General features: G+C 40.7%; 3 protein-coding genes across 4 annotated transcripts in view; 1 reads left to right on the top strand and 2 right to left on the bottom strand.

Moving 5' to 3' along the window:
- The window catches only part of lmbr1 (limb development membrane protein 1), a 43107-nt gene extending 22195 nt beyond the window's left edge, over nt 1-20912 (bottom strand). The window contains exons 1-6 of one of the 2 annotated variants that reach the window (XM_030078949.1): nt 20899-20912; nt 12927-13060; nt 9610-9682; nt 8357-8396; nt 6792-6931; nt 5671-5774 (exon numbers count right to left, since the gene is read on the bottom strand). In XM_030078949.1, the coding sequence (XP_029934809.1) occupies nt 5671-5774; nt 6792-6931; nt 8357-8396; nt 9610-9682; nt 12927-12989 (420 nt within the window). In that variant the 5' untranslated portion in view covers nt 12990-13060; nt 20899-20912. Of the gene's footprint in view, nt 1-5670; nt 5775-6791; nt 6932-8356; nt 8397-9609; nt 9683-12926; nt 13135-20898 lie in introns of those variants that run through there. The other variant, XM_030078947.1, reaches the window with a different exon arrangement.
- On the top strand, nt 13471-21773 carry nom1 (nucleolar protein with MIF4G domain 1). The gene is made up of 11 exons (XM_030078946.1): nt 13471-14406; nt 14522-14634; nt 14823-15018; nt 15826-16149; nt 16315-16425; nt 16928-17098; nt 17657-17778; nt 17958-18090; nt 19909-20040; nt 20172-20281; nt 21049-21773. The coding sequence occupies exons 1-11, from the start codon at nt 13471-13473 to the stop codon at nt 21224-21226; spliced, it is 2526 nt and encodes an 841-aa protein (XP_029934806.1). The 3' UTR covers nt 21227-21773.
- A 2647-nt stretch (nt 21774-24420) lies between these two features.
- On the bottom strand, nt 24421-26711 carry mnx1 (motor neuron and pancreas homeobox 1). The gene is made up of 3 exons (XM_030079643.1): nt 26216-26711; nt 25219-25379; nt 24421-24708 (listed from the first exon to the last, which is right to left on the bottom strand). Exons 1-3 carry the CDS (start codon nt 26709-26711, stop codon nt 24421-24423), a joined length of 945 nt encoding a protein of 314 aa, XP_029935503.1.
- Nucleotides 26712-26979: the final 268 nt, after the last annotated feature.

Here is a 26979-nt window from a genome sequence, read left to right as displayed (position 1 = left end):
CTGGAGTGCCCCAGTGTGGCCACGCTGGACACTGCAGCTACTTGACAGGTGATGTTTAAGAGGGTGTTAGCAGGACTTCACTACAGAGTGCATGTATTCAGCAGGAAAAAACAGCCTATAAATATGTCTTGGGAAAAAATATAAAGAATGAATCCATCATAGTGATAACATGATAGGGAATGGGGGATGCATGAGTTGCTTTTGCCATTAACAATAAAATTCTAACAGCAACACAGAGAAAAATATAGCCCAGCATTAAATGTATTGAGAGCCTTATGCTCTTCTGTAGCTCTAGCACACTAGGTGGATGCTGCCCGACTCAACTGAGCAGTGGGAAAAACTGAACACCGCTGAATAAAATGAGGGTGAAAGGGGGAGATGGGGAATGGGAGAGAGAAATAAAAAGAAAGTGAAAGAGAGAATGGTGGTGGAGAGGAGTCAACGTCTGAGCACATCTCAGTCCCCGGAGGTGAGAGAGGTGAGAGAGGAATGCTTTCAGGGACTTCAGTCATGTCCCACACGCGCTCTCTTAAGGATGCATCAGGACAACAAGGACCCACAGGCAGGACGTGCGCCCGCTCAAGCAAGTCAGTCCACCTTAACAAGCCGTCCATGCCATGCTGAAGGTGTATTCCCTTTGGAATGGAGCTCTCAATCATTTATAAGACTCAAATCATTACCCATTCAGATCATTTAGGGCAAAGGCAATGCTTGTCACCTCTCTTACTATCATCCCTGGTTCCTGCCCTGTTGGAGGAACAATCCACTGTGTCAGACATGGTTTAACGCTGTGCAAGAGAAACAGGGCTCTGAACTGAAATGCCCTGATTGGTTTCATCAGCCCTTCTGCATGCATGATTTTGCATATCCAAAATATTTTATTTGCTTGTCCTTACTTAATATTGCACAAAAAAGGCACAAAAAAACTATGAAGGCCTTTGTTCTAAATCCCAAAGGTAAGCAAGGCCAAATGTTCTCTGCAACACTCAAACAATGTGAAATAATTAGGGTTTAAAAATAGGCAAATCAAATCAAGCCATCATCACTGATCACAGATAAAACTGTCTCCTGGTTAAGAAAAAAAGAGAAAAAAGACCTGTGCCTTGGCATCCAGAGCGCCCGCTGAAAGTTTCTATTCTTGCCATTCTAAATGTGTAACTACCTCTAAATATAGCAGCTCTGAAATATTCAGCATCCCCCGATCCTCACACCGACGTTGAGTGTAGGGCTGGTTAGCTGCAGCTATGCTAGTACAAGACTGGAGAGCCTTCCAAGAAATGAGTGTGAGGACCGGAGAGAAAAGTAACCATTTCATACATGGTATGATACAAACATGTATGCACTCAGGTTCACATATGCACACATGGTTCTCGAAGTGAATCAACTCCTAAACCACTCAACAACCATAGCAGGCCTGAGAACAGACCAAAAGATTTCTTCTAGCTTGTGCTGTAGAACAACCAAGGCACAATCTGCCACTCTGTCTCTGATTAATGCTTTGACTTCGATGAATCCCACAGAATTCACCTCTGGAAGCTGAATGCCATTGTGCAGTGGTAGCATTCAGCAGTGCAAGGAAGAGCACATTTGGGGAAGGTGCAGGGCTGTGCTGGTGGTTATGGAGTAAAGAGAGGGAGAAAGTGAAAAGGAGACATGGGGAATCAATGACAGAGAGACAGACAAAGAGAACTGGTTTCGATAGGCAAAGGAGCTCCCTAGCGCCCACCATCAATCCTTAGCACGTCAGCGGGTGGTGGCAGAGATCGTCCCACGGATCATCCTTCTGCTAACTGTCAGGGGCGTGTGGGACGAGGGCCAAGGGTGTAAGTGAGGGAGGGGGCAAGTTCCTTCTCGCTCCCCAGCAAAAGGACTGCCCTCTTTGCTAGAGACACGCCAGATGCCCGGGGACCTTATTAGTGTATCCCTCAACCAGCCGGCGACAGTGCCATGGCCGTGTCTAAGACAGAAAGCAGAGGAGAGGGACACTCCCCTGTAGAGCTGCAGAATAAACTTCTAAAGACTCTTAATAAGACTTCTTAATAAAACCCCAATAGCAGAGCACATGGGAAATGATCAGCATCACGTCGTATCGCTGAAATAAAGAGGAGGAAATTTGACAAGAAAAAAAAATAATAATGAAAACACACTGCCGTAAAAAATCATTCACTGACACGGCTTTTAGGATGTAAACTAAACTCTTTGAAATGAGCCCTTCTGCTGCTTCCATGGCCGATTTACCAGCTATGAGGCAGAAAACAGTAGAAATTAAATGAAGCAGCTTCAGTACTTTTATTGTTTGCCAAGCTTTATTTGCCATCCTACAGTGACAGCAGCTTGTTCTGATTACAACAAGGTGTCAGACTGATAAGTCTTCAAAGAAGAACTGACTGTCACCTGGGATTTGTCAAGCACAAGATTACATCCAAGTATCGCAAGCCTTTGTGTAACAGACTGCCCTGTTTCAAATGATGTACAAGAGTAGGACTTGTAGTAATTCAGATTACACTCAAATCTGTGGAGTCACATATATTGTTAAGTATGATGCAGGATATTTGGCTTTAAAAATCACCAGCAGGAAATGGTCCAGGACCTGCTAATCTTAAAACTGATCACTTAGTTTGGAAAAACAGTCAAGAGAGGAGGGGGTAAATCCTAAGCAGCTCGCTTTTTCTTTTTTAAAATTCCCAGCTCTAACTAATATGTTGCCATGGTAACGGACATTGTAACAGGCAGCTTTAGGGAGACATTATGACCTTAAAGGAAGGTATGTAAACACCACTTTATATTCTCCGGCTGGCCCTGCCTGAGAGAAGGCCTGGGAAAAATGTCTGCATGTGCAGGAGATTTGAAATAAATATCCAGGCTCCCATTGTGGAGCTCCAACAAAGAAGAGTATCTTAGTAACACCACGCGGGTTTGCTCGGCGAGACGTTTTCTCCTCCTCCACACCCCCACCGCCCCTTCCCTCCACAATAAACACACTTCTCATCATCGGCGGGTTAGGGCTTAAGGATGAGATTGATGAGGAGTTTCTTTAACTACCAGATGAAACTTGTTGGCCCTTTGCTGGGTCAGTCAGGGGGTCAGACTCGTTCCAACTCGTTTCAGGATCAAACACATTTCAATTCTGTGGGTAAGACCAGAAGACTATTCACTAAAAGCATACTTGCAATTAAACCCACTTTTAATTATTTGCACACTTTATCTAAAACTTACTTCGATCAGGATAAATCTAAAAACAAGACCAGCTGGAGATCTTAACCGATTGGCTTTCACGATACTTGTGACCATAATAAATATAGATTGTAAAGATTTCAGTAGTAGCATTGAAAACATGCTGCTAAGGTACAGATATAAAATTCTTATGATTAGGGTTAAGAAAATATGTCAGTAAGAAGTTTTCAAAACTTTTACAGCCTCACCTTCATCAAGTTATGCTACACTATGTCCTTGAGTAAATATAGCCTCAAGATATTACACTCTTCAAGTATAGCAACTGAGCAGATTTAATCCCTTTGATACAAATAGAAGGCTGAGCAGAGGGTTGTGTTGATGTCTTCACAGTCAGTCTTTGTCAGAACATGATGATCATCCCAATAATGATGACACAGATGGCTCTCATCATTACAATGCCATCTACTGGTGGTGCTGGGGCTCATCTAAAGTTCCAACTGTCTTTACTTGAACAGCTAAAGACCAAAAGTAGGCTACATATTTGGGGCCAATACAATAAGGCCCAAAAATAAACGTTTAGCTATCCTAGTGCCGTGGCATAATTATTGTGAGGGATAACTTGAATATAATAAATACACCAAACCAAATGGATTTCTAAAACAGAAAAAGGAGCCAAAACTCTAAACTCTGGGATGATTTAAAACCTAAAACTTTTCTCAAAACGTTCTCAGCTCCCTCAGTGATGCCGCTCTTCTGCAAAGATTTGAGAGCACAGCAGTAAGTGGGAGACATTTTACACCAGCAAATAAAGCTAGATCATAACATCTGACATCAAGACCCTAAGTCACTCTGATTCATCCACAATTTGGACAATTTGTTAAACTATTAATCACTCAGGCAACAGAGCCTCTGAGGAGCTGAACTGTTAACATTCACAACAACAAAAAAAAACATCCACATTTCCATCTTTATTCTGGTGGCGTCTTTTAGTACATCGTCAAAAGTAAACACAGCCACATGAAAAGGCTGACTTACAGCGTTACCAGTTAAATTCATCATTCACTTCATTTCCGCAGTCAAAAGGACCGCTCGGTGCCTTAACATCAGCCCAGGAGGATAAAATGCCACATAAAACCCCATGACATTTGGTCTTATACTGCTATTATTGGGAAAGGGATAATATCACATTATAAAAACTTAAATCAGTGTTTTACATTCCTCTTGTGGTCAGCCCCTTGATTGACTCTCCAGGACACTGTTTTGGTGGGGCAAAATAACAGTGTCACCTCCACCCCTTCCTTTGCGCGCACACAAAATATACCTGGAAGTGCAGCTCAACACTGAACAGTACTTCCTCTGAGCATATTTATGGATGATCAGTAGCAAGAAACAGTTGCGTTGAAATGAAAAGAACAAAAAGCATAACGTGACAGAGGCCCTTGTCCTCCTACTTCCTACCGATCAAGGTCTGCCCTCTACTGAAGAAATCCAACCGAAACAAATTAGTGGGCTGGGGAAATAAAGAACTGGCTGTAAACTACAGTACAGACTAATTTTTATGTGCTATTGCCAGGAGGGACATAAACCAGAGAGGCTTCAAACTGTGACACAGGATAGAGGTGTATTAAAAGTAAATCTTTCCCCCTCCATTTTGCGAGGCTCTATTGTGCTGTCATGTTGTTGCGACTTTATGGACTTTCAGAACACGGGCCCCCAGCCTCTTTTTGGGGGTAATCAATTAAACGAGGAAGTTCGCTGAGCCTTACAACTCGATTATTAGCCTGTCCTTTTGAAGTTTTATTTTAGGGGGCTGGGGAGGGGGTGGCAGGGGATCAGGCCTTAAATCAGTGGGGCCGATGCAGCGGTGTTGAAGCGTTTGCAGCCTATGGCCTTATTGGAAGGGTTTGTCAGGATGTGGCGCTGGGCGAAGACCAGATTCAGACTTTCATGGTTAATGAGCTTTCTGCGGTGGCAGTTACGGTCAGTGGCGTGAGTCAGAAAGAGGGCAAGGACAAGGCACCTGCTGCTGCTGCTTTGGCTGTTGAGAAGCAAACTCTCTCGTAGATGGACCAACAAATACACCAATAGATGGACAAAGACACTGGAAATAAACAGGACTACACATTTTCCATTTTAAAAGTTTCATACATGTGTGGGCCTCAGTTTCTAAACGTTTTCAATTTATTCAGACGATTGATTGTTACCTTTACCTAAAGGCTGATGACATCACTAATGAACACTAGCAATTGTGTATTTGCAGGGTTTTATCAATCCTTCTCTTGATTATTGGCATTTCTTCCAGACTTTGGAACCTCAGAAAATTGACAAATTAATTTTTAAAACATATCCCTGTTCTTTACCTGGTTACTAGGTATCCTAACTCAACATAGATACAAAAATAAATACAAACAGAATAGCTGCAAAACAGCTCAAAATATACGGCAGGCAGCAGGAAAGATAGGCATTAAAGAGAATTTAAAACTTAAGGATTGTTACCTTTTTTGATCCAGCAAATCCCTCAGACTCCAAGAAGAAATATGCGAAGGGCATCAGGACAAAGAGGCAGAGGTTGGAGAACAGCGACACCAGGTTCCACAGCCCTGTGGAAGTCATGCACATGACAGTATGCAAATACAAACATGCATACAGCAAGAATTTACAAGTCAAATTTTACACAACATCTAACTAATTACTATTTTTGGATTATTTCTTTCGGCAGAGTGGTTAGTGAGTATTAGATTCTAAAAACTTTTTTTGTTTTTACTATTTATGTGGTTTCACTAGAATGTCATCAAACATTGGTTGTTTCACAGAGGTAACAACATAGTCCTTGATCTGACCAGTTTAAGTTATGGACTCTTATGCCCCCTGGTGGCTGTAAGCTGCCATGTCTGGTACATCCAAGAGCCTTCACAACCATGCATCAACTACATGTACACATGCTTTACTGAGCTACTAGCATGTTTTATTTTATGTGCTGGCGATGTGTTGCCACAAAATTGTACAAACCTAGACATCTCACATGATTAAATGTATTAAAGACAGGGAGAGAAAAACACTTTTTCCCAACTACCTACAAATGTAGCTGGTGATTTTTTTTTTTTAATCCAGCAGGCAGTTTCACTTTAATCACTGTTTTATTTTTGGAAACAAACCTCAGTATGATGGTTGGTTACTTGCCAGCATGGCTGATAGAACAAATATACTTATCAGTCACAGCCCAAAGCATTTGGCTGGTAGTAGTTTTCCACACTGGTGATAATCATACACTTTATCTATCCAGTTGATGCAGAAATCCCTGCCTGTAGTATAGACTACTATGACCTACCTTAGAATATACTAGGTTTCAGAATAGGCCTATTTCTTGACCAAACATTTGTCTGACATCAGCTGAGTCCATTGCATTTAGGATAACATGTAAATTAATACCGCTATTGATTCTGTTGTTATTCTAAAATGTTAACTGTGCATCTTGTCTTTGTTATTCGTGTATTATAAGTGTTTATTTTCTTCGATTAAGAGAAATATTTCACAGTAAAAAGACAGCTGGCAAGAAATCTCACACAGAAAGAAGGGGGGGGGAGTAAATACAAATATGACCTGTGTGAGCTACTAACCATGAATGAGGGAGCCATTGAGCCACTGAATGTAATAGTTTTTGGGGAAGGAGAGGAGGATCTCATTGCTAATGATAGAGAAAGGCAGGAGGAAGACGGCACCACCTGACACTGCCAGGGTGAAGGTGCACAGGTACAATCTGCAAAGGGAACCACAGACAGACTCAGTCAAGTATTAAGACACACTGTAAAAAAAAAAAATCAAATACATGAACAAACAGAAAACAACAATGTTAGTAAAAAGGGGGACACTCTTCTGACAAATTGTTTAGTAATTGTTAAGGAAGACCTTTTCTATCCTCTATTAATTCTACTTAACAGTCTCACTACAAAGTAATAGCACAAATGCATGTAGCATTTTGGAAATCCGATTATATTTTACAAGCAATTACTTGGTTACTTGAGGATTAGTTTTGGATTACATGTCATATTAATGAAGTGTCCTTACAGGCATAGAGTGTGACAAGAATTAATAAGCAAAACCAAAGGGGGAATCAAGTTATTTGGTGTCACCAACCACTTAAAAACACTGATGCAGTGTAGCATATGGCCCTTTCACTGAGTGTCACCCTCCCCTCCCCATCACCCTTCCAGTTAGTCAATCCCCACCCCAGTCCTGGCCTGTCAGGGTGGAAGTGACCGATTATTGGTCCTGGACAATTATCAGGGCTGATATTCAGAGTCTTTCAATAAGTATCATAATTTTGATTTACATGATGGTCAATTTGAAGTCTGAAAGACGCCAAACAAAAGTGAGTGGGAGGGGCAACGTTACTGATAATATGGTTACAGTTTTCATTTCCTCTTCACAGAAAGACAAAAAGTTGTAGCATGCTGCCCTTATTTACCTGCCTTAAGGACAAAAGAGTTATAATTTTCATTTCAGTTTTACTGGATTTAAATGTTTGTGAAAGAAGCCTGAGGCATGGTTAAACACAATAAATCTGATGCAGCATCACTGACCCGACCTTTAAATATGTAGTATTAATCATTAGGACTATAGTTTACTAGTCTTTTTTTTTTTTTTTTTAAAGCAATTTTTAAATTTGTTCATTCAAAGCAAGATTTCTGTTGGGGTGTCTAATTCTGTAAATTTTTCACATTAACTACAAATGAATATCAGCCCTAAATATCAGTTATCGGTGTCCTGGATTACTAATAATTGGTATGAGTATTGGTCCTGAAAAATCAATATTGGTAGACCCCTAAACTAGAAGCTGCAGTTCATTGAGATTCAGAGGTAACGGGTTTCCAGATTGGGCCCAGAGGAGTTCACCATCTGCTCAGTGATCCTCAGCGGGACAGCAGGGTCACCACTTCACCACATCACTGAAGAAGCTCATTCATCTGAAATGTTTTCCACTGCTTGGCTTGGCCCTATCATTCCGCTCAGCTGGACCTAAAGAGGCATATCATTGGGCAGGCAGGGCGCATGTGGCTACAAAAGGCAACCTGAGTCCGAGTGCAGCGTTTAATTCAAAACTGAGCAATGTGTGATATTCGCCACAATCATCTTTGTCATTCTGTGCTTCAAAGGAGAACTGATTGAAATCCACTTCACTTACGATATTCTATTGACAACAGCATCTTCATCCTCATGGTCATCTAGAAGGGAAATCAAACCACTTCAGTCACAGGACACTGAGTAATGAGAGTGTAAAAATAGCAATATGAGCCATATGCGGCCCCCTTACCAAGTCCAAATTTAGTACTTCATGTCTTATTTAATCTGTTATTCAGAGAGATGCAGCATTGGACACATTTTAATTTTTAAACACAAACTACAGATCTTAATATGACAGATAAGACCAAATATAAAACATTAGAGCAATTTCTAAAAAAGATCAGTGAAATATTAGTGACTATAGGCCTAAATGCTATCTTCAGTGTGCCATTTTAATGCTCAACACAGTAAAAGTTGGACTGCTAATGTGTGCAATGCTGTTTTTTTTTTGTTTTTTTTTCATAATTCCTCTTTACTGCAAGTCAGAGGATTAAGCTACCAAATCACTGGGGTGCAAGGACAAGAGCAGCCTAGATTTCCAATGTGCAACACTCCACAGAGGCTTTCTGGTGCAAAATGGTCCACTTTTAAAATGAGATTAGGGAAGCCCAGATGACCTGGACATACTATATTTGTCCAGGGAAAATGGGATGCAGTTCATAATACCTGACTGGGCCTCTTTGTTTTCCATCTATTTTTTTCTTGTTGTTTTTATAATTCAGTCAGCTTTTGTTCTGCAGTAGTGTCTGTCTACTGGTGATTAACTGCTGTGTGAAAGAAGTCAAACAGAAAATAGGGCGTATAACTTTCTTTTATCTGTCACCGAATCTCAGACTATGCACATACCTCTGACTTGAATTTCTGATTTTCAGCCCTCAGTGACCGTGACGCAGGTCATGTCAGAAGTACCCTATATAGGGTAACCGCTGTGACAAACTTTGCACATTTTTCCATAGCCATGAAAACAATTTGATGCAGATACAGTTTATGCTGATGCAGAGCTGACTGTGAGTGGATTCTTCTTGCGTACAACAGAGATGGGTGTGGTTTTGAACACACATTTAAAGCCTACTTGACCACACTGTGCTTTCTGTCTAAATACAATGAAGGGCTGTTTCTGAGCAAACACGGCGTGGACGGAAAGACAGACGAATTTCCGCAATGTTTGCTGAGAAAATATGACCCATGTAGATACAATTTGAGTGTGTAAATGTTACAGAAGCTTTTGAGAAATATCACAGTCTCGCTGAGGCGCAAAACGTTTTGTGTTTCCACAGGGCCAGAGTTCAATTCATAATTTACAGAAGCACTTACCACTTTTCCTCTTGTATCTGGTTATGATGCAGTACGACACGATGTAGAGTACTGCGAACAGTAGGAAGCAAATCTGAAAGAGCAAAGCAAAGTAACAATCTCAAAAAAGGGCTTTATCATGACAGCAGATGATTCAGCAAATTAGATGGCAGATTTCAAGCATATTTCCGTCTTCTTGTCGTCTACCTGCCCAAACCAAAACACTTGTGCATTAATAATCATTTGACAGGGCCAGCCAGGTTAAATTCAAGACGTCAGTGTAGTCCACATGCAGCCTTACATATAGTGCTGAGCCCACACAGCAGACGTGATGGACGTTCAGCTGGTGGGTTTTGAAGACCTGTCAGGTATGCTGCCTTGGTCTTGTTACAAAATCAGCCTACTTATGAGTAATGATTTATTACTCATCTTTTAACCATGCTGTTATCTATCAAGACTTGCTGATAACTGATGAAGGCAAGTATTTAATATCAGACTTTTTTGACAAACAAAGACAAACAAAAACATTTGCACTCAGTTTATAGGGCTAGATAATTTTTTTTCCTCTACAGAAAAGCATATTTATAATGAACGAGATGCAGTTCCAACAAGGCATACACTGGGAGAATTTCTTTGGTCAAATCCACAACTGGGTGAATCAAGCAGAACTATGATAGACACAAGACTATGTCAAACACAGCTGTGCTTATTTTGAAACTCTAACTTACCTTATAAATAAAATGGACATAAATTATATATACATTTAAAAATATATATATGCACACTACCATGTGCTTGTGTTTGTTCTCAGGACTGTGTTCAAACACCTCCAAATGTTATTAGGACATCACTGCCAAAAAATAGGATATATTGAAATAATGTCATTTTGGGCAAGGCCTACATATTCCATAAATAACAGTAAAGATGAGCCATACACAAACATATTAAAAAGTCAAGCCAAAAACCAGTGTTTAGTTAAACAGATGCACTACTAAACATATTATTATTTTGCAACGTGAAATGCATCTGGGCTACTTCCATGTATCTTATCATCTGTGAAGGCATTTGCCACCCAACACCAGGAGCTGGAAGGGGTATGTGTTAGGGGACTGAGGCACAAATACAATCTCGGTCGAACCCCCCCTCCAACTGGTCAACCAACCTGGCACACACTGTAAGAATGTTTTTCAGCCAGTCTGAAAACTGCAAAAACTTGCTCATCTGAGTATTTGAATTTCTTGTGCATGCAGAATAGAGCACAAAATGCAGCTGAGCAAAGTGCACAAGCACAAGATTGACTGATCTGACTGAACAAAATTGCATAATTTGTATTAATAATTTGCACAATACATTATTGATTAGTATGTGTATGTAAATATTCACTGGCCAAATAGTACTGTACTTGGCCTGAAAGCCTAATTAATAAGTGACCGAACTGGAAGTTTAGTCTAAGCTTGTTATGTGCAAAAAAGTCATTTTAAATCAGGGAACACCTGCAATGTTCAGCATGACCCATATATTTGATGTAGGGACAGCAAAGTAAGCAAATCATATTTGTTTTCCAAACTCTGATCACACTAATTAGGCCAAGGTTGCATGCAAAGTGGTCCTGAAATAACCGCTGCATGGAATTTATTAGGTAACTGTGGCCTCCACACAAGTTGGACAGACTAACAGAAAGATCACATTCCACATTCCCCTCTTCTACAGTGACAGTGACCAGGACGTAACTAATGTTAGAAGCTCCCACTTCAGCAATCTGCACACTCTCAACATTACACAACTCATGGCCTAGCTGTGAGGATGAGATGACTCAGCCAGACACCACAGATTTCTGAGAGAAAAACTGCATCAAAGCGTGTGGTACAGGCGAGGAAGAAACCCTAAACCTCCTCAAGTCAATCTGAGGGGCAAGCAGTCTTATCTGACAAACAGCAGCAACACATAGTTTGGCTCATTATACACCCAGTAGTCCTCCCCCAACTGAGAGGTAGAGCAGATGTCTTTACAGGCTACAAAGCTGTGAGTGGCAATGGCTTGAGCATTATCATGACTACAAAGAGGAGCACACAGAATCAGGTGCACTTTGCTGATAAACTGGAACAGACACAAAGACCCTACTGTCTGGGGAGAGATAAAACTACATTATGAGCAGGCTGACTACCAAGTTTTGTAATGGACATACCAGTTGTTACTCTATTTCCATTATCATGGTGAAGATGTTTTGATCAATGAGCCAAATGTACACTCTAATATGAGCACTGAGAAATAACAAGAGCAGATGGCTACTAACAAGTCAGAGTTAATGTAAGTTGTTTGCATGCATTCCGACAATCTTGGCAACAGTATTTCACACGTTAATATGAACTCAGGCTGGACATGCCTGGACACTGTAATAGGATTTCCTCCAAGAGAGAGGGTCAACTCGGGTCTAGTCAAGTGGATATTCATGCCACTTGATATGGTCATACAACAGGCATCCTGCATGCAAGATAATATTAACAAATGGATTCAATTATGACAACAAATCAAAAACAGAGAAGGTGTGAACTTGTCACAGGGTAATGCTGTTTACTAATAACTGATAAACATTATTCTTAGCTGACCATGGCTTGCAATAAGAACCACATGACAGCAACTTAACAACAAGACTATTTCTGCAGTATTTGGGGCACAAACTGCAGAGGCATTAGACTTAAACGATACAGTCAAATTAGGATCATATTTAGTAGAGCATAGGGGTTTGTTCAGACAATGAGTGTTGACATGAGATACTTCAGACAAAATGTGCAAGCTAAAGCAGAGATGTTGAGCTTACTTGCTTGCGAGAAATCTAATAGCTTTCAATATTGTGACACTGTGCAGTTCTCATTATTCATCAAGAAGACCCAAACAAAAGAGACAGTTATTAGTGTATATAATGTTAATGCACACACTTCTCAAAGTATTAACCAAGTGGACATCAGGGCACACATTATGACAAATAAGTTATGACAAATGAAGGTCGTTATCTCTCGTTTAATGATAACAAAACAAAAGCCCATGGTTGGTCAGCACAGCGGACTTAATCAAACCAAACAACGTGAACGTTAGCTGACGTTATTTATGAAGCTAACCTAGCCAGCCGTAAACAAAAAACAAGTTATTCTCATATTCCTGTTTTTTTACACTTAACGAGATGCGGTGGATAAGTTAGCTCGTTAATTTTGTTGTAATATCGGATGCACCGCAACAGTAAGGGTCGAGGTTCATAACTTCTGCCGCGTCCTCATGCTAGCTAACGTTACTAAGCAGTAACGATACAGGACGTCGTTAGCTAGCTAGCCTTAGCTACTTACGATGTACTCTCGCACTTGGCTGTGGAAATTCTGCTCTCTGATGGTAACATCGTCTTCTTCCATTCTTCATATTGCAAATGCGAAACTACAGACTCACTACATGCTAGCCTGTGCGGATGGCAGGAACAACAAGTCTTGAGTCTGCCCTCCGCTGAGTTGACGCTGACTGGTTTGCAGACAGTTTACATCGAGAGAGAAGACCGCTTAAAAAAAACGCCCCCAAATAAACTGCGTCATCAGTGCGTGACGACTCTCACCGCGCCCTGGAAGGAGTCTGTCACGTGGTTTTGGGTCATATCAACAATCCTAACCTCATGGAGGTAACGTGTGCAGCGTGAAATAATGTTGGTATTCATCTGTTTATAATAACCAGCTGTTTTCGGTTGTTTCTAACTTGCTACAGCTCCACTTGTAGCTTGTTAGATAAGCGGATTGGCCGTAGATTGCGACATGATCCTAACTAGTTGAAGTTAATTAGCCCATGCTAGTTAAGTGTGCCTCAATCGTATTACCTGTCTCAGCATTTTTGATTTAGTTTATAAAGATGAAGGGTCAAGGAAAGTGGAAGAGCACCAAAAGGAAAAAGGACAGTGGAAAATTGCAGAAGTACAGGTTGTCAGTGGATGACTTCGTTCAAAGCAACGGTGGCTGTGATGCAGGGGAGGATGAGCGTGGGCTGAGGTTTGTCAAAAAGAAAAGCAGAAAAGAGTTGCGTAAAGAAAAGCGACATCTGAAAAAGGCAAAAATGAAACGTCACTATGAGGGCAAAAAGAATCTCGATTTACTCCACGGTGCTGGTGAAAACTCGGGAGTACCAGCTGATAAACCACAGCAACAGAGGAGGAAGGTGAAGGATGAAGCAAAAAGAGAACAGACGAAAACAAAGCAAAGCAAAGTTGCTCCAGAGAAATCAGAGAATCCTAAAACACAGCCAGCTTCCAAGAAAGGAAAGAAAACAACTAAGCTCCAAGAAACTAGAAAAATGGCTCTTTTGGAGGCAAACGAAGCAGAAGACAGAGAAATAAAAAAGCTAGAGCGGTGCCTGGGGTTAAACAAAAGGAAAAACAAGAAGACTCTACCGCAGTCTTTTGCAGCGGATGGGCTCGATTACATCCTCGGTGTGCTTGACTCGGGGTCGTCAGCTGTGGGAGTGTATGACAGTGATGATGACATGGACACGGCCAAAGAGAACTTAAAGAGGCTTGACAGAAGCGACACTCAAATGTCGGGTGAAGAGGAGGAATCAGGCGATGAGTTTGCAAATGAAAGTGGTGATGAAGACCTGGGTTTAACAGATGAGGAAAATGAGGTTGATGAGGATGATGAGGGTGAGGATGATGACGAAATGGTTGATGATGAGGAAGAGGGAATGGAGGAGGACGAGGATGAGCTGGATGAGAGTGATGCAGCAGACTCGGGTGATGAAAGTGAAGGAGGAGCAGAATCACAAACAGACGCTGGCAACTCAAAGAGCGAGACTGTGAGTTCATAACTTTGAAGAGATCATAGCAGAATTAACACTTTGTATGCTTATCTTTCATGCTTAAGCAGCTTAACATTTTAACAAATTGCAATTTTCATCTGCCAACGTTTAGGTCACATCTACTACAGGCAAGTATGTGCCGCCACACCTGCGTGCCACTGGAGATGATAAACGCAAAGCCGAGCTTGAAAAGCTGAAGAGGAATGTGAAAGGCCTGGTGAACAGGTAAACCCAACAGCTGTGTACGTCATGCATCAGTAACATCTTGAATCCGGCACCATGAACTCATTCCCCACTCGGACACTCAGCTTTGACTCCACTCTCTTTAAGATCTTTTCCCATTAAGTTTATATAGAGATGCTCAAGCGTTTTGCCTTAGTGTGATCATTTCAGCCGTTTTCTGTCTTTTTTAGGCTGAGCGAGCCCAACATGGCGTTCATCACGGGTCAGCTAGAGGATCTGTACATGAGCACCAGCAGGAAGGACATGAACGACACCCTGACAGAGCTGCTCCTAGCCGCCTGCGTCACCCCGACCCTGATGCCTGACAGGCTACTGATGGAGCACGTCCTGCTGGTCAGCATCCTCCATCATGCAGTGGGACTGGAGGTACATTCACATTTAATCTTCTCCACAACCTGAGTTTGCGTGTAGACTTTCAAAGAATGCGGTTGACGAAACATACTCCTAAGACAATCCCATGTAATCATGAAAGGCGCTGGACAATTGAACATTTTTTGGCTCCATCAGTGAGTAAAAACTCAAAGCAAATCAGTGTTGTTACAGTTTAAAAGCAGAGGTTGTGTTCTAGAGGTCCTTACTCTTTGGGGACTCTCTGTTCACCTTCCTCTTTACTGATAAGAGTGACAGGAGACGAGGCTTTTGGTTTCACCAGCCTTTGTGTGAGATATAAATAGTAGCCTGGGAGTGGTGCATTAGCCTTTGGATTATTCATTACCTGTAGGTATAAAGGTGATTGGCTGCTTTCTCACTCACCATGTCCTCTGTAAGATAATTCCCTTTATAATCAGTTTGAAAGTGACATCTAACACCTTAGTTCCCTATGCCTAAGATGCATTACCATTGTTATCTCTCTGTCATGTTGTCATCCTGTGACCCCCCCCAACACACACACACACACACACACACACACACACACACACACACACACACATCTCATAAATTAAAGTCTCAGTCAAAGAATTTCTAAGGTAAATCATATTTTTGCTTATATTTTATGTTATTATTGTGCCAGTGTTTGTACACCACATTATAGGACCATACATTCTAACCCTAAAGTAAATGTTATATTTCATGTTTATTCCTCTTCTTCCTCTTCATTTTCCTCTATATATTAACCTGCATATTTCCAAATGCAACATAGATCTGAAATGTTCACATTTTATCAAATTGCAGGTTGGAGCCCATTTCCTGGAAACTGTTGTGCGAAGGTTTGCCGAGGTGTACAAGAACCCAGGGGAGAGCAAAGAGTGTGACAACCTGGTGGCCATTGTGGCTCACCTTTATAACTTCCAGGTGGTGCATTCCCTCCTCATCTTTGACATCCTAAAGCTGATGGTGGCAGCTTTTACAGAAAAGGACATCGAGATGGTTTTGTTTGTGCTGAGGAATGTTGGCTTCGGCCTGCGGAAAGACGACGCTCTGGCTCTCAAGGAGCTCATTTCTGACGCCCAGCGCAAAGCCAATGAAGTGGGATCACAGTTTAAGGATCAAACCAGGGTATGGCACTGATAACTTATGCAAATACAGGGATTTTTGGGGTAATTTAGGAAATGTTCTTAACTAGTGCAACATATAATCTGCATTGTGTAATTTAAATCTCAATACACTCTATCAGTTTTGGAGGATAATCTCACTTTAGATCACATGCAAACATGTCCACAGGTGCGTTTCATGTTGGAAACCATGCTGGCTTTGAAAAATAATGATATGCGGAAGATTCCAGGCTATGATCCAGAGCCCGTGGAGAGACTGAGGAAGCTGCAAAGAACTCTGGTAAGTGTTTTTTTTTTTTTTTTTTTTTTTTTAAAAAATATATATATATATATATATATATATATATATATATATATATATATATATATATATATATATATATATATATATATATATATATATATAACTTGGATCTCTTTATCAGAGTTATGTTACTAGAGAGGTTTGTTGATTCAATACTGGGCATGGCATGATATTTTATCTCCAAGTAACTTTTTTCCCCCTGCCCTTGGAGTGAATAAAAGGAAGTTTCGCTCTGTACCACCAGGGGGCCCCAGAGTCACACCCTTGCAGACTCAGGGTCCATCGTAGTAGAGCTAGCCCCTTTAAAATGACCATTTTTAACTGTTGTGAATTATGACTGTATGACACAGTCGTATGCTTCTTTGGGGTTGCTTATTCTGTGTTCCTATCATTATCACATGTTTTACCTAATATGGTAAGGTATGTAATTGCCTAAAAATTGCATGTGTGACTAATTCCTGGTGAATGTGTAACTCAGATCCACCAGAGTGCGGGAGGAAGTGACTTGAAACTGAGGGTCTCTCTGGAGAATCTGCTGGCAGCGGATCAGGTGGGCCGCTGGTGGATCGTCGGCTCCTCCTGGAGCGGAGCGCCCATGATCAGCAACCAAGAGAACACGACCTCACAACAGAGCACCACTGAGGGAAAGGTACAGCACTGGAGCCACAGAGGACATTAGCATTGCAGACACTGATGAAGCTTGTGTGCCATTTTGTCTGCTATACAGCCTGTTTCAAACTCCCAGCAGTGTGCAATTTAAAAAAAAAAAAAATAAATAAATAAATAAATAAAGAGGGTTTTTCCTTAAGTGAATTGATAAATAGCTCAGAAAATTATATATTAGTATATTACATAATAGTATATTAAAAAAAATAATAATTTTCTTTAGTAATTTTCACACATGCCTGTGTTGAAACCTACTTGCACTGAAATTGGTTGCCACTTTACATAAATCATCCTTAGAGTACTCCCAATAGACAAATATAATGCTGAGGACACATCCCTATATCTACTGTTTTAACTTTTTTTTTCCCTCCAAAGTCCAAATCTTTTTGTAGACAGCACACTTTGTACACTGCATTTGCCAATTCATTATCAGTAGTTGATATCTATTATGAGTCTATGGTATTATTCTTACTCATAATACCACCTTTTGACGTCTTACTGATGTCATTGTTTGATTTTATTCCTTTTGGTGTCCCTTCAGTTCAGTGCTAAAGTGTTGGACCTGGCCAGGAAACAGAGGATGAACACAGAGGTCAGGAGAAACATCTTCTGTGTGATTATGACCAGCGAGGACTACCTGGACGCCTTTGAGAAGCTCTTAAGGTTTGTTCTGTCAAGTTTAAATGGATGTAACCTCTGTATAATTAATTTGTTCACCCAAAAGACAGGAAGAGGGCAATAAAGCATGGTGATTTATTCAAAGCAATGTTTTGATTCCACATATTCCAATAGCAATGCGTCGATGCAAACTAAAGATCTTCTCTGTGTTGCTCGGTGTGAAGGATGGGCCTGAAGGACCAGCAGGAGAGAGAGATTGTCCATGTTCTGATGGACTGCTGTCTGCAGGAGAAAACCTTCAATCCTTTCTACGCTGTCCTGGGAGAGAAATTCTGCTCCCACGATCGCCGCTTCCAGGTACTCCCAGCAGCAAACCGGAAACATGTCAACAATAAATTAGCATCACACAGGGTTTCCCCTAGAAACCTAGAATTGAGATATATTTATATGACATTATATATGGTAGAGGCCTGTATTATATCATCAGTCTTCTACTTTCTCTCATCTCTGCTCCTCTTTTTCCATTGCCCTCTTTTGTACCAGATTGTGCAAAAAAAGTTCATAAATTTGGACACATTGAATGTCTTCAAGTAAAAGCTGCTCATTTATATGACTAAAAATTTAAAAAATAACTGCTTTCCTGGCCATGGTAGCGGCTCAGTGGTCTAAGGCAGACGCCATGTTATTGCAACATCCCGAGTTCACACCTGGCCCAGGACCTGTATTTATATCACCCCCTTATTACCTAGTCTTTCTTGTCTTTCTCCATTTAAACCTCTCTAATGACCGTAAAGACAATTCCAAAAATATTAAAAAAAACTATCCTCTCAATCTTGCCAATACAAACTTTACTTTAGTCCTGGCTCATCAATACAGTATCATTCACTGAAATACACGATCCCCCATCCCATAAAAGTTTACAGGAGCGCCACAACAATTTCAGTGCATGCAATAAATACTTACTGTCCTGAATGATTGCTTGATATATCTAAACAATACATTATGCTGTTATCCTGAAAGTCTTAAAGAGTTAGAAAAAAAATACTAAACACTTGGTAAACCATGGCAGGGATTTACAAATAAAATATCCTGTGTAACTTTGGGCTACTTAAAACATCACACTACTCAGACTTGTTGCAGTCTCGTTAGATTTTCTCACCTCATACAAGTTATTTAAGTATTTTATAATAAAGACAGACATGTGCAACTACTCAAGTTCATTTAATTACGACATAGTGCATTTTTATATAAACCTCTTTTAAAAATCATTATACCAAATTTGCAATTTAAAAAAATTGCTTATCAAAGTGGAACATCTTGTTGTCTGTATCTATAACACGCTCACTTGTAACTATGGCTAACTGAGTTTTCTTGTTTGTTTCTTGGTAATTTAAATCAAGTCATTATGCCCCTCAGTTCTCTGCACTGAAAGGTGCAGTTACATGGGAACAATGACAGAGAAAGTTACATATAGCATGTGGTGATGGAGTCAGCTGATCTATTGAGTCAGTAATCATAGTGTGCAAGATTGCATTAAACAAGAATTTTGATAGAATAAGCTTTTTCCTCAGCATCCGTATGTAAACAGCCAAATCAAATAATTCTCATAAACAGAGTAAAGGCAGTGATTTTATTATCGTTTCCATAAATGTTGCACATTTGACGCAAATTCAATAAATACTGATTGTGCTATTTTAAGTTAGAAAAGCCAAGTTGCAGTACATTTCATCATGCCAGCCTCGTGTTGCATGTGACCACCCAGCTTCTTAAACTGTGTGTGACCTGCCTGTGGCCTGCAGTTCACCTCTGCAGTGTGAGAGTCTCTCACACCTCTCACCTCCAATGTTATTTGACTCAAACTGTGACTACAAACAATGGGGGGTGACACCACCACCACTTCCTCCTTCGCTGCCATGTAGGCCAGTGGTCTATATCAGAAACTGATAACCATTGTCCTCATGAAAGAGCTGGTGGGAATGTTTGCCTTTCACATGTAAACTGGACCTGGATGAGAGGGCTACCTGCGTAGAGACGTTAATTGCTGTTGTTTTTGCTTCCCTTCTTGAGAATAATCAATGTGAAATGCCATTCAGTGTTGTAACATTCAAGTTGATATTATATATTTTGTGTATTAGCAACAAAACAGTCCCTTGATCCCACTCTGTACTTCCCTAGATGACGTTCCAGTTCAGCCTGTGGGACAAGTTCAAGGAACTGTCAACTCTTCCCAGCAGCACCTTCAGCAACCTGGTGCAGCTTGTTACCCGCTTCCTCCAGAGGAAGTGCCACTCTCTCTCCATACTCAAAGTAAGTGACCTGTGATTTCACCAGGTAGCACTCACTGTCTGACATTTATGTTTGATGCTATTAATTTGATTAAATAATGAAGAACATTCAGTTGCAGTCTCCTCAGTTTGCATCTGCTTTTCTCTGTGCAGGTAATAGAGTTTGGGGAACTGGATAAGCCCAAGGTGCGTTTCTTGCGCCAGGTGCTGACCAAACTACTAAAGGAAACCGAGCCCGAGGACTTAGCCAGCATATTTGGAAGGTTAGTATAGGGCTGGACAGTATATTATTATATTGATATTATGATATGAAGCTATAAATTGTTAGGAATTTTGGATATTGCAATGTCTTAATGTGTCATAAATGTTGTCTTTTCCTGCTTTTTGGCTTTCAAGGCTGCATTACTTAAAGGGATGCAATATTCTGAACCTGGTCATCATATAGATAGATAGATAGATAGATAGATAGATGTACTTTATTGATCCCAAACTGGGAAATTCTTACATTACAGTAGCAATGGAAACATGAAATAAAATTAAATTAAATAAAATTTAATAGAATAAATGCAAAAATATATACAATAAAGACTATATACAGTAAATAATAATAATAATAATAAACATCTAACAATATGAAATATGCAGATAGTAAATATGAAATGGATCCACATTATTCACATTATCCACATTATTAATGATTGTTTATTAAAAATCTGTTGTGTGTGTATCTTATTAATGTGCCAATAGTTCAGTGCTGTGTTGTTACAGTATCAGTACCATGGTAAATATTTCATGATATGTGATTTTGTCCATATGGCCTGGCCCTGGGTATGCTTAGTACCCAGGCTTTGGAGCTTAAACATTGAAACACAGAGTTAACACAGTGTCTTCCACCTTTTCTCCTCTTTCATTTTTCACAAATGTTAACCTCTGGTCTATTAGCCCACTTCTTGTAAAACCACTCCTCCTTAGCGCTTGCCACCATGTGAAAATCTGGAATCAATGTCCCTCATTGTCTCTCATCCACCAGGATTTCAGGAATTCCCAAGCTAGGAATGCTGAGGGAGGGCTTGAAGCTTTTCATCAGCCACTTCCTGCTGAAGAATGCCCAGGCGCAGGGAGCAGCTGAGCAAGCAGCGCTGCTGTCCGAGCGCGCCCAGGTCGCCACCAGAGCCATGGAGGCCAAAGAGGCCAAGCTCAAACTGTAAAAAAAAAACACACACACTCACACCCCAGAAGAAATACTATGAAACAAAACTGTGGAACAAGAGAAGGCTTGTTGGAGTGAAATGACTGTGAATACAAAGAACACAAGTCTACTGTTTACTTGGAGAAGAAAAAAATGTTTTGAACGTCATTGATACATTTGTTATGGAGATTTTCAAATCTGGAAGATCGCACAGATGCCTTCAAAGAAATACCAGACTCATCACTATGTATATTATTTTATATTTAGATGAGGTTAAATGCAATGCATATTGGTGCAAGGGTTTCATTATTGTGTAATAATAATTAATGACAAAATCGGTAAGACAGTTTAATGACAGTGATAATTCTGTTTCAAATATGCCAAATACATCTGCCATGCTGGTATTTGTATATTTGTACATTTTTCAGGGATCAAATGCTGAAAAGTATTGTACATGTATCATAAAAAGGCTTTAACTGTAACAAATAAATGACACATTTTTTCAGTATTGAAGTTGTTGTCATAAAGGCAGCAATAAATCTCAGACTTTTTGCCTAGTCATTTGACTCTTTGTGGAGGGAAATTGTTTTGTCCTAAGGCCTTTCTTATTTCTTTGAAGTGTCTCGTGCTGCGCTTTGTGCTTTTCAGAAACCGCCCTCTTGGAGGCAGTGTACAGCAATAGTTAATTCAGCACAGTTCACATACCTGGGACCATTCATCTAAGCCTTGCTGAGCATATTTATGCTCTGACACAGACTAAACCATGTGATAATGAAGACTTCTCTGGCCTAAACATGGTTGATCAGTAATTATTGGTGTGTTGTTATCATTTCATCATATTTTGTGTTTTTTCCAGGTGGCTACTGTGAGCGCAGTGTAAACAAGAGCAAAGAGAATAGGGGTTGGTGCTGTTCACGGTTGTTTACATGCTACAATGAAATGACCCAGGGCTTTGAGTCCAGGCTATTCTGTGTGCTAGCTGACACCAGTGTCCGCCTGCATGGTTAGCATAGCAGAGTCATTCTGTTACATTTGATACTTGCTCTTATTAATTAGCTGCATTTGTGCAGCTTGCATCAATCTGAGGGTGGAGAGCGGTCAGAGGGCAAGGATCGGCCACAAAGGTCAGCCAGAGGAGACGTACATCATTATACACTACAAGCCTCACCTCTGTTTCTAGATTCTGTATTTGTATTGATGAAAAATGAGAGATCTCTCCATCACAAGGGCAGTGAAATACATGCTGCATGGGCTTGAGTATATGTTATATAATTTGAGTCAAAAAGCATCCAGTTATAGAGTGAGTGAGACAAAAGATAGAATATGTGAGTTGAAATCATGAGATCATGGCCCTCAGTCAGCATGTGAACCAGACAGGTGCCATCAGCCTCACCTGCTCTGCTCTGGCTGGGCTTGACCCTCAACTGAACTTTGATTTAGTCTGCTGAGGTAAAGCAAACAACTGAGATAACCAACAGATTTGTCAGTAATTCTGTGACAAACGGCGTATATTCAGTCTGCAATAGTTAAACGCTGATGACTGTGGGAAACCACAAAAAAAAAAAAAAAAAAAAAAAAAAAAAGTCCATAATGAACAATAAGTCTCAGCTTATCAGGCCATTTTGTGGACTGTGCTTCCAGTCTGTGTCACCGGTCCCATCTCTGTGTGCAAATGACTTGTAGAAGTGAGCCTGTACTGCCAATCACTACCATAAGCAGACTTAATCAAAAGCTTATAAACTGAAAGATGGCCAAATTGTATGAACTGATAAATGCCTGCTCTGATTCATACAAATGTTGTGTGTCAGAGATAGGAAGTGCAACTAATGGGATGTTTGTTTTGCATTTGAGGAAATTCACCTTAGAGTTAGGTTACACTGTGACTTTATAGCCTCATGGTAATGCATGTCTAAAAACACTGGGAATCACCATTGCCGATGTCTTTCATTTTAAAATCAAACGTGAAACTTTGGTATCTCTCATCCTCACATGCGTGCCTCAAGATTGCTTATGATCTGCCTGATTTTGAAATAAACATCTTTTAAAGGGTGAATTTTTCCGGTGTATGCCCATATATGGACTAAAACCTGGATCCCATCCGTCAATTAATACATGCGACGGCAGAACAGTAAATAATCCAGTATCAATCCACACAGAAAAACAACTCATAACCCTACTAGCAGCCATTTTTTCGGTTTTCAATAATTTTGCCTCTAAAATAGCCTAACATTTAAATAATGTCGACTAAAATCGCCCTAAAAGTCGTCTTGCAGATTTGCATTTAGTGTCAGCTGAATTAAATGATTTCAACCCCTGAAAATAGTGCTTGAGCAGACAAGCGGTCGATTGACAACCCGTTTCAAAGGTTTATTAATACGAGCCCATTGCTAGTGTGGTGTGAAATGTTTCCATCGTCTGACTCCCTGCTTGTTGTTTGCTCTCACTGCACGTTTGCACAGATCCGACAGCGCTATTAACAGTAATTCCCATGACCCGACCTGTCAGAGCAAGGAGAAAAACACAGCCCTCTGTTCGGATCAAAGCTGAAACACTAGAGCGTTATATGCCGAATGACACTGAAAATAACTCCTGGATTTTATATTAAAAAAAAACATTTTATTTCACATCGTCTGCACCAATAGAGACGCCGGACAATAATTTATCATGCACTGTTATAACCATTTTATAAATACAGCATAGAAAAATAAACATGACATTTTTTTTTTCAGCGTGATATGACACAATTATAGGCTACCGATATAACACCACAAGAGTTCAACAAAATAGGCCTAAGACAAATGGGAGTGTGGAGCTGACTATTTATAGTAGGCTATAATGGTCATACAGTAACATTGAAAATATTATTGGAGATAATCTTAACCATCACAGCGAGAAGGATTGCAGTGTCCTGAGCCAGTTTACAGCATTTGCATATAAACCATGCAATGTCACCAATGTCACAGATATAGGCTACTGTTGAATGATACATTATAAAACTTAAACCTGCTTTATTGCTTGTTTTGGTATGGCACGATGATCACACAATCATACACCCAGAACTATTCTTGACCTATAGCCTGTTTTCCTTTTTAGATCATTACAAAAAATACGATTAATTCCATGTAGAGGTTGGATTACATGCAACTGCATTTTAGAGAAAATCCCCATGGTCACCACTGATGGAGAATATACCCCCTTTCCCTTTCTTGTGTTTCAAGGCTGTGGACTTATGTCACTGGTGTGATTCCTCTCGTCGTCTGACGAGCAGTCTGACGAGTTGTACAGGAAGTTATCGCCTTCATCATCGTCACTGTCCCTGAAGTCTCTTATTCTGCCGTTTTTGGAGTCCGTCTTATTGTGATAATCCGTCTGTTCGAGTCCGTCAGATTTCTCTTGGCCGTTCTTGGTGCCTTTCTGCTTCTCGGCCTCCTGGGCGGCCTGCTCCTTGGCCTTCTTACTTCTCTTCCACTTCATGCGTCTGTTCTGGAACCAGATTTTAACCTGAAAATAAAGAAATCCCATGTTTAATTTATCCAAACATACAAAGAAATTGGCGAAATGGCTACGGGCCATGCGCAAGGGCTGCGTAAAGGTCATTAACCACCTGACACTGACCACTGGTGTAACAGTCACACTCACACACTCCCACTGCTACAATGCTGCAAATATATTGATCATATTTTTAATATAGAGTTTTAAAATCCTTTTGACTATCAAGTGGGAAAATGGAAAAAAGTTTAGCCTGATTTTCCTGACTCCAGTGTCATTTCGTAGATGTCACTGATCATCCTTAATTTTGATTTTACTGACATTGTTTCCTGAAAATTCCTGACACAACTAACTGCATTGGAAACAAGTGGAATTGTGGAATTTATCTCAGTCTCTATTTTCTCACTTGTTTTAACTGAACATGAACGAGATCAAACTTTTAAAATGGACAGTGCGCGCGCGTGTTGAAAACTTTATGTAGCAGAATCAATAAGAGGGCTTTATGCAAACATGCAGTATTACCTGAGTTTCCGTCAGCATAAGGGATGTGGCCACTTCAAAGCGCTTTGGTCTTGACAGATACTTGTTCAGTTTGAACTGATGCTCCAGCTCCAGCAGCTGCTGACTTGTGAATGCAGTTCTAGGTCTCCTGCACTTCCCAAGCAGGTTGGACTGCGCCTGAGCTGAAAACGAAACCAGCATCAATTCTCCATGTCCTGCAACCAGATTTTAAATTAGGCCTATCCCCCCTGTTTCCTAACATATCTTTTTTTAGGTTGAAGAATATGGGCCCATTTTAATAATAAAGAAAACAAGATAAAACGTCTGTTTCGCAGGTGTTTTATAAAGTATAAACTTTTTCAAAATTCAAGTCCAAGGGAAAATAATATTCCCAATAACAGTCTTCTTTTGTAGGCTATAATTATTTTTCCATGTGTCATACCTAAGCAACAAAGTATCCTAAATATGCCCTTAAAGAAGCTATTTGCCGCTTCGTTTTGAACAAATCTGTTAAAACGAACAGAAACAAAAAGGCAGTATCTGGAGAGCAAATAGTATGTCGACTGTGGGTTTCACACTCCTCTGCCACTTTCCCACTGTCCATTATCTGTCCATTTTAGTTCCTCTCAGAAAAAACATCACTCTGACAGTTTTCCCCCTATTTCAGACAAATAAGAGACAATAATAGGCTTCAAGCTGTGCACATAAAATCTACACCACAGACACAATTTTAGACAAAAAATAAACGATTAAATATATAAAATAATATCATGCCGGTCTGTGTTTGGCAATGTCTAACAGTGACAATTCATTTCCCAAAATTTCACATTTTGGTTGTCATCATATACATATTTTTTAGATTTGGTCATGACTATAAAGCCTCTAATGTGACTTTGTAATGTAATAACAGGGGAATAAAGTACAATTAAAATCAGACATTCAGGGTAGCATCATCACATCAGAGATTTTGACCGTAATAATGTAGGCTACAAGCAGTGCCATGCTATTTTGTACTCACAATTAAAGTCAGACATTTTGGGGAGCATCATGCCTGCCGTGGAGACCCGGAGCCAGTGGTCCAGCTGGAAGGTGCTGGCTGTGAGTTTTATGGGATCGCTGGTGTGGTGGTGATGGGACCCGTGTGGATAGGAATAGGACAGGGCAGGGTGTTGGCCTGTGAGAGCTGCTGCGGAGTAGGTATACATAGGATGGCCATAGAGAGCCTGTGGCGGGATCCCTGCGGTACTCTGCGGATGTAATCCAACCATGCTGTGCGGGCTATTCAGGAAACCCGGTTTAGGAATCAAGCCGCAAGAGGAAATCCTTGGCGGAGACGGCGTCTCGGTGCGCAAAGACTCGGCACTGGTGGTCAAGTCCCGAGCTGTTACACTTCCGGACGACGAAATGGAAGAGGAGGAGGACAGAGAAGTGACCAGCGCAAGCGGAGAGGTCTGCACTTTTGGCGTATCGACTGCTAAAAGCGCGTCAATGCGAAAGTTTTTGGATTTCTCCATTTGGCCGTGCCGCGTCCTCGTCGCTTCTGCTGCCGTGTCTAACGTTAAACGAGGGAGGAGTGACGCCTTTCCACTTCGCAAAAGTTATGATGTGGTCCGGAGTGTGAGAGGGGAGCTCAGTGTGACACTTAATCCCTATCCGATGGACACGATTGGTGCAGCCGTCTGGCAGGGGGCCGTCCCACTCTGCGTCTTGCCTCACAACGCCTCTCAGCTGCTCGGAAATCACTGTAACCCTCGGCCTTGACTGCACGCTGCTTTTATTCAA

Source organism: Myripristis murdjan, chromosome 20 (genome assembly GCF_902150065.1).
Source record: "Myripristis murdjan chromosome 20, fMyrMur1.1, whole genome shotgun sequence".
NCBI classification, from domain to species: Eukaryota; Metazoa; Chordata; class Actinopteri; order Holocentriformes; family Holocentridae; genus Myripristis; species Myripristis murdjan.
Note: the sequence above shows the minus strand (reverse complement) of the source record. Positions and strands in the feature narration are given on the sequence as shown.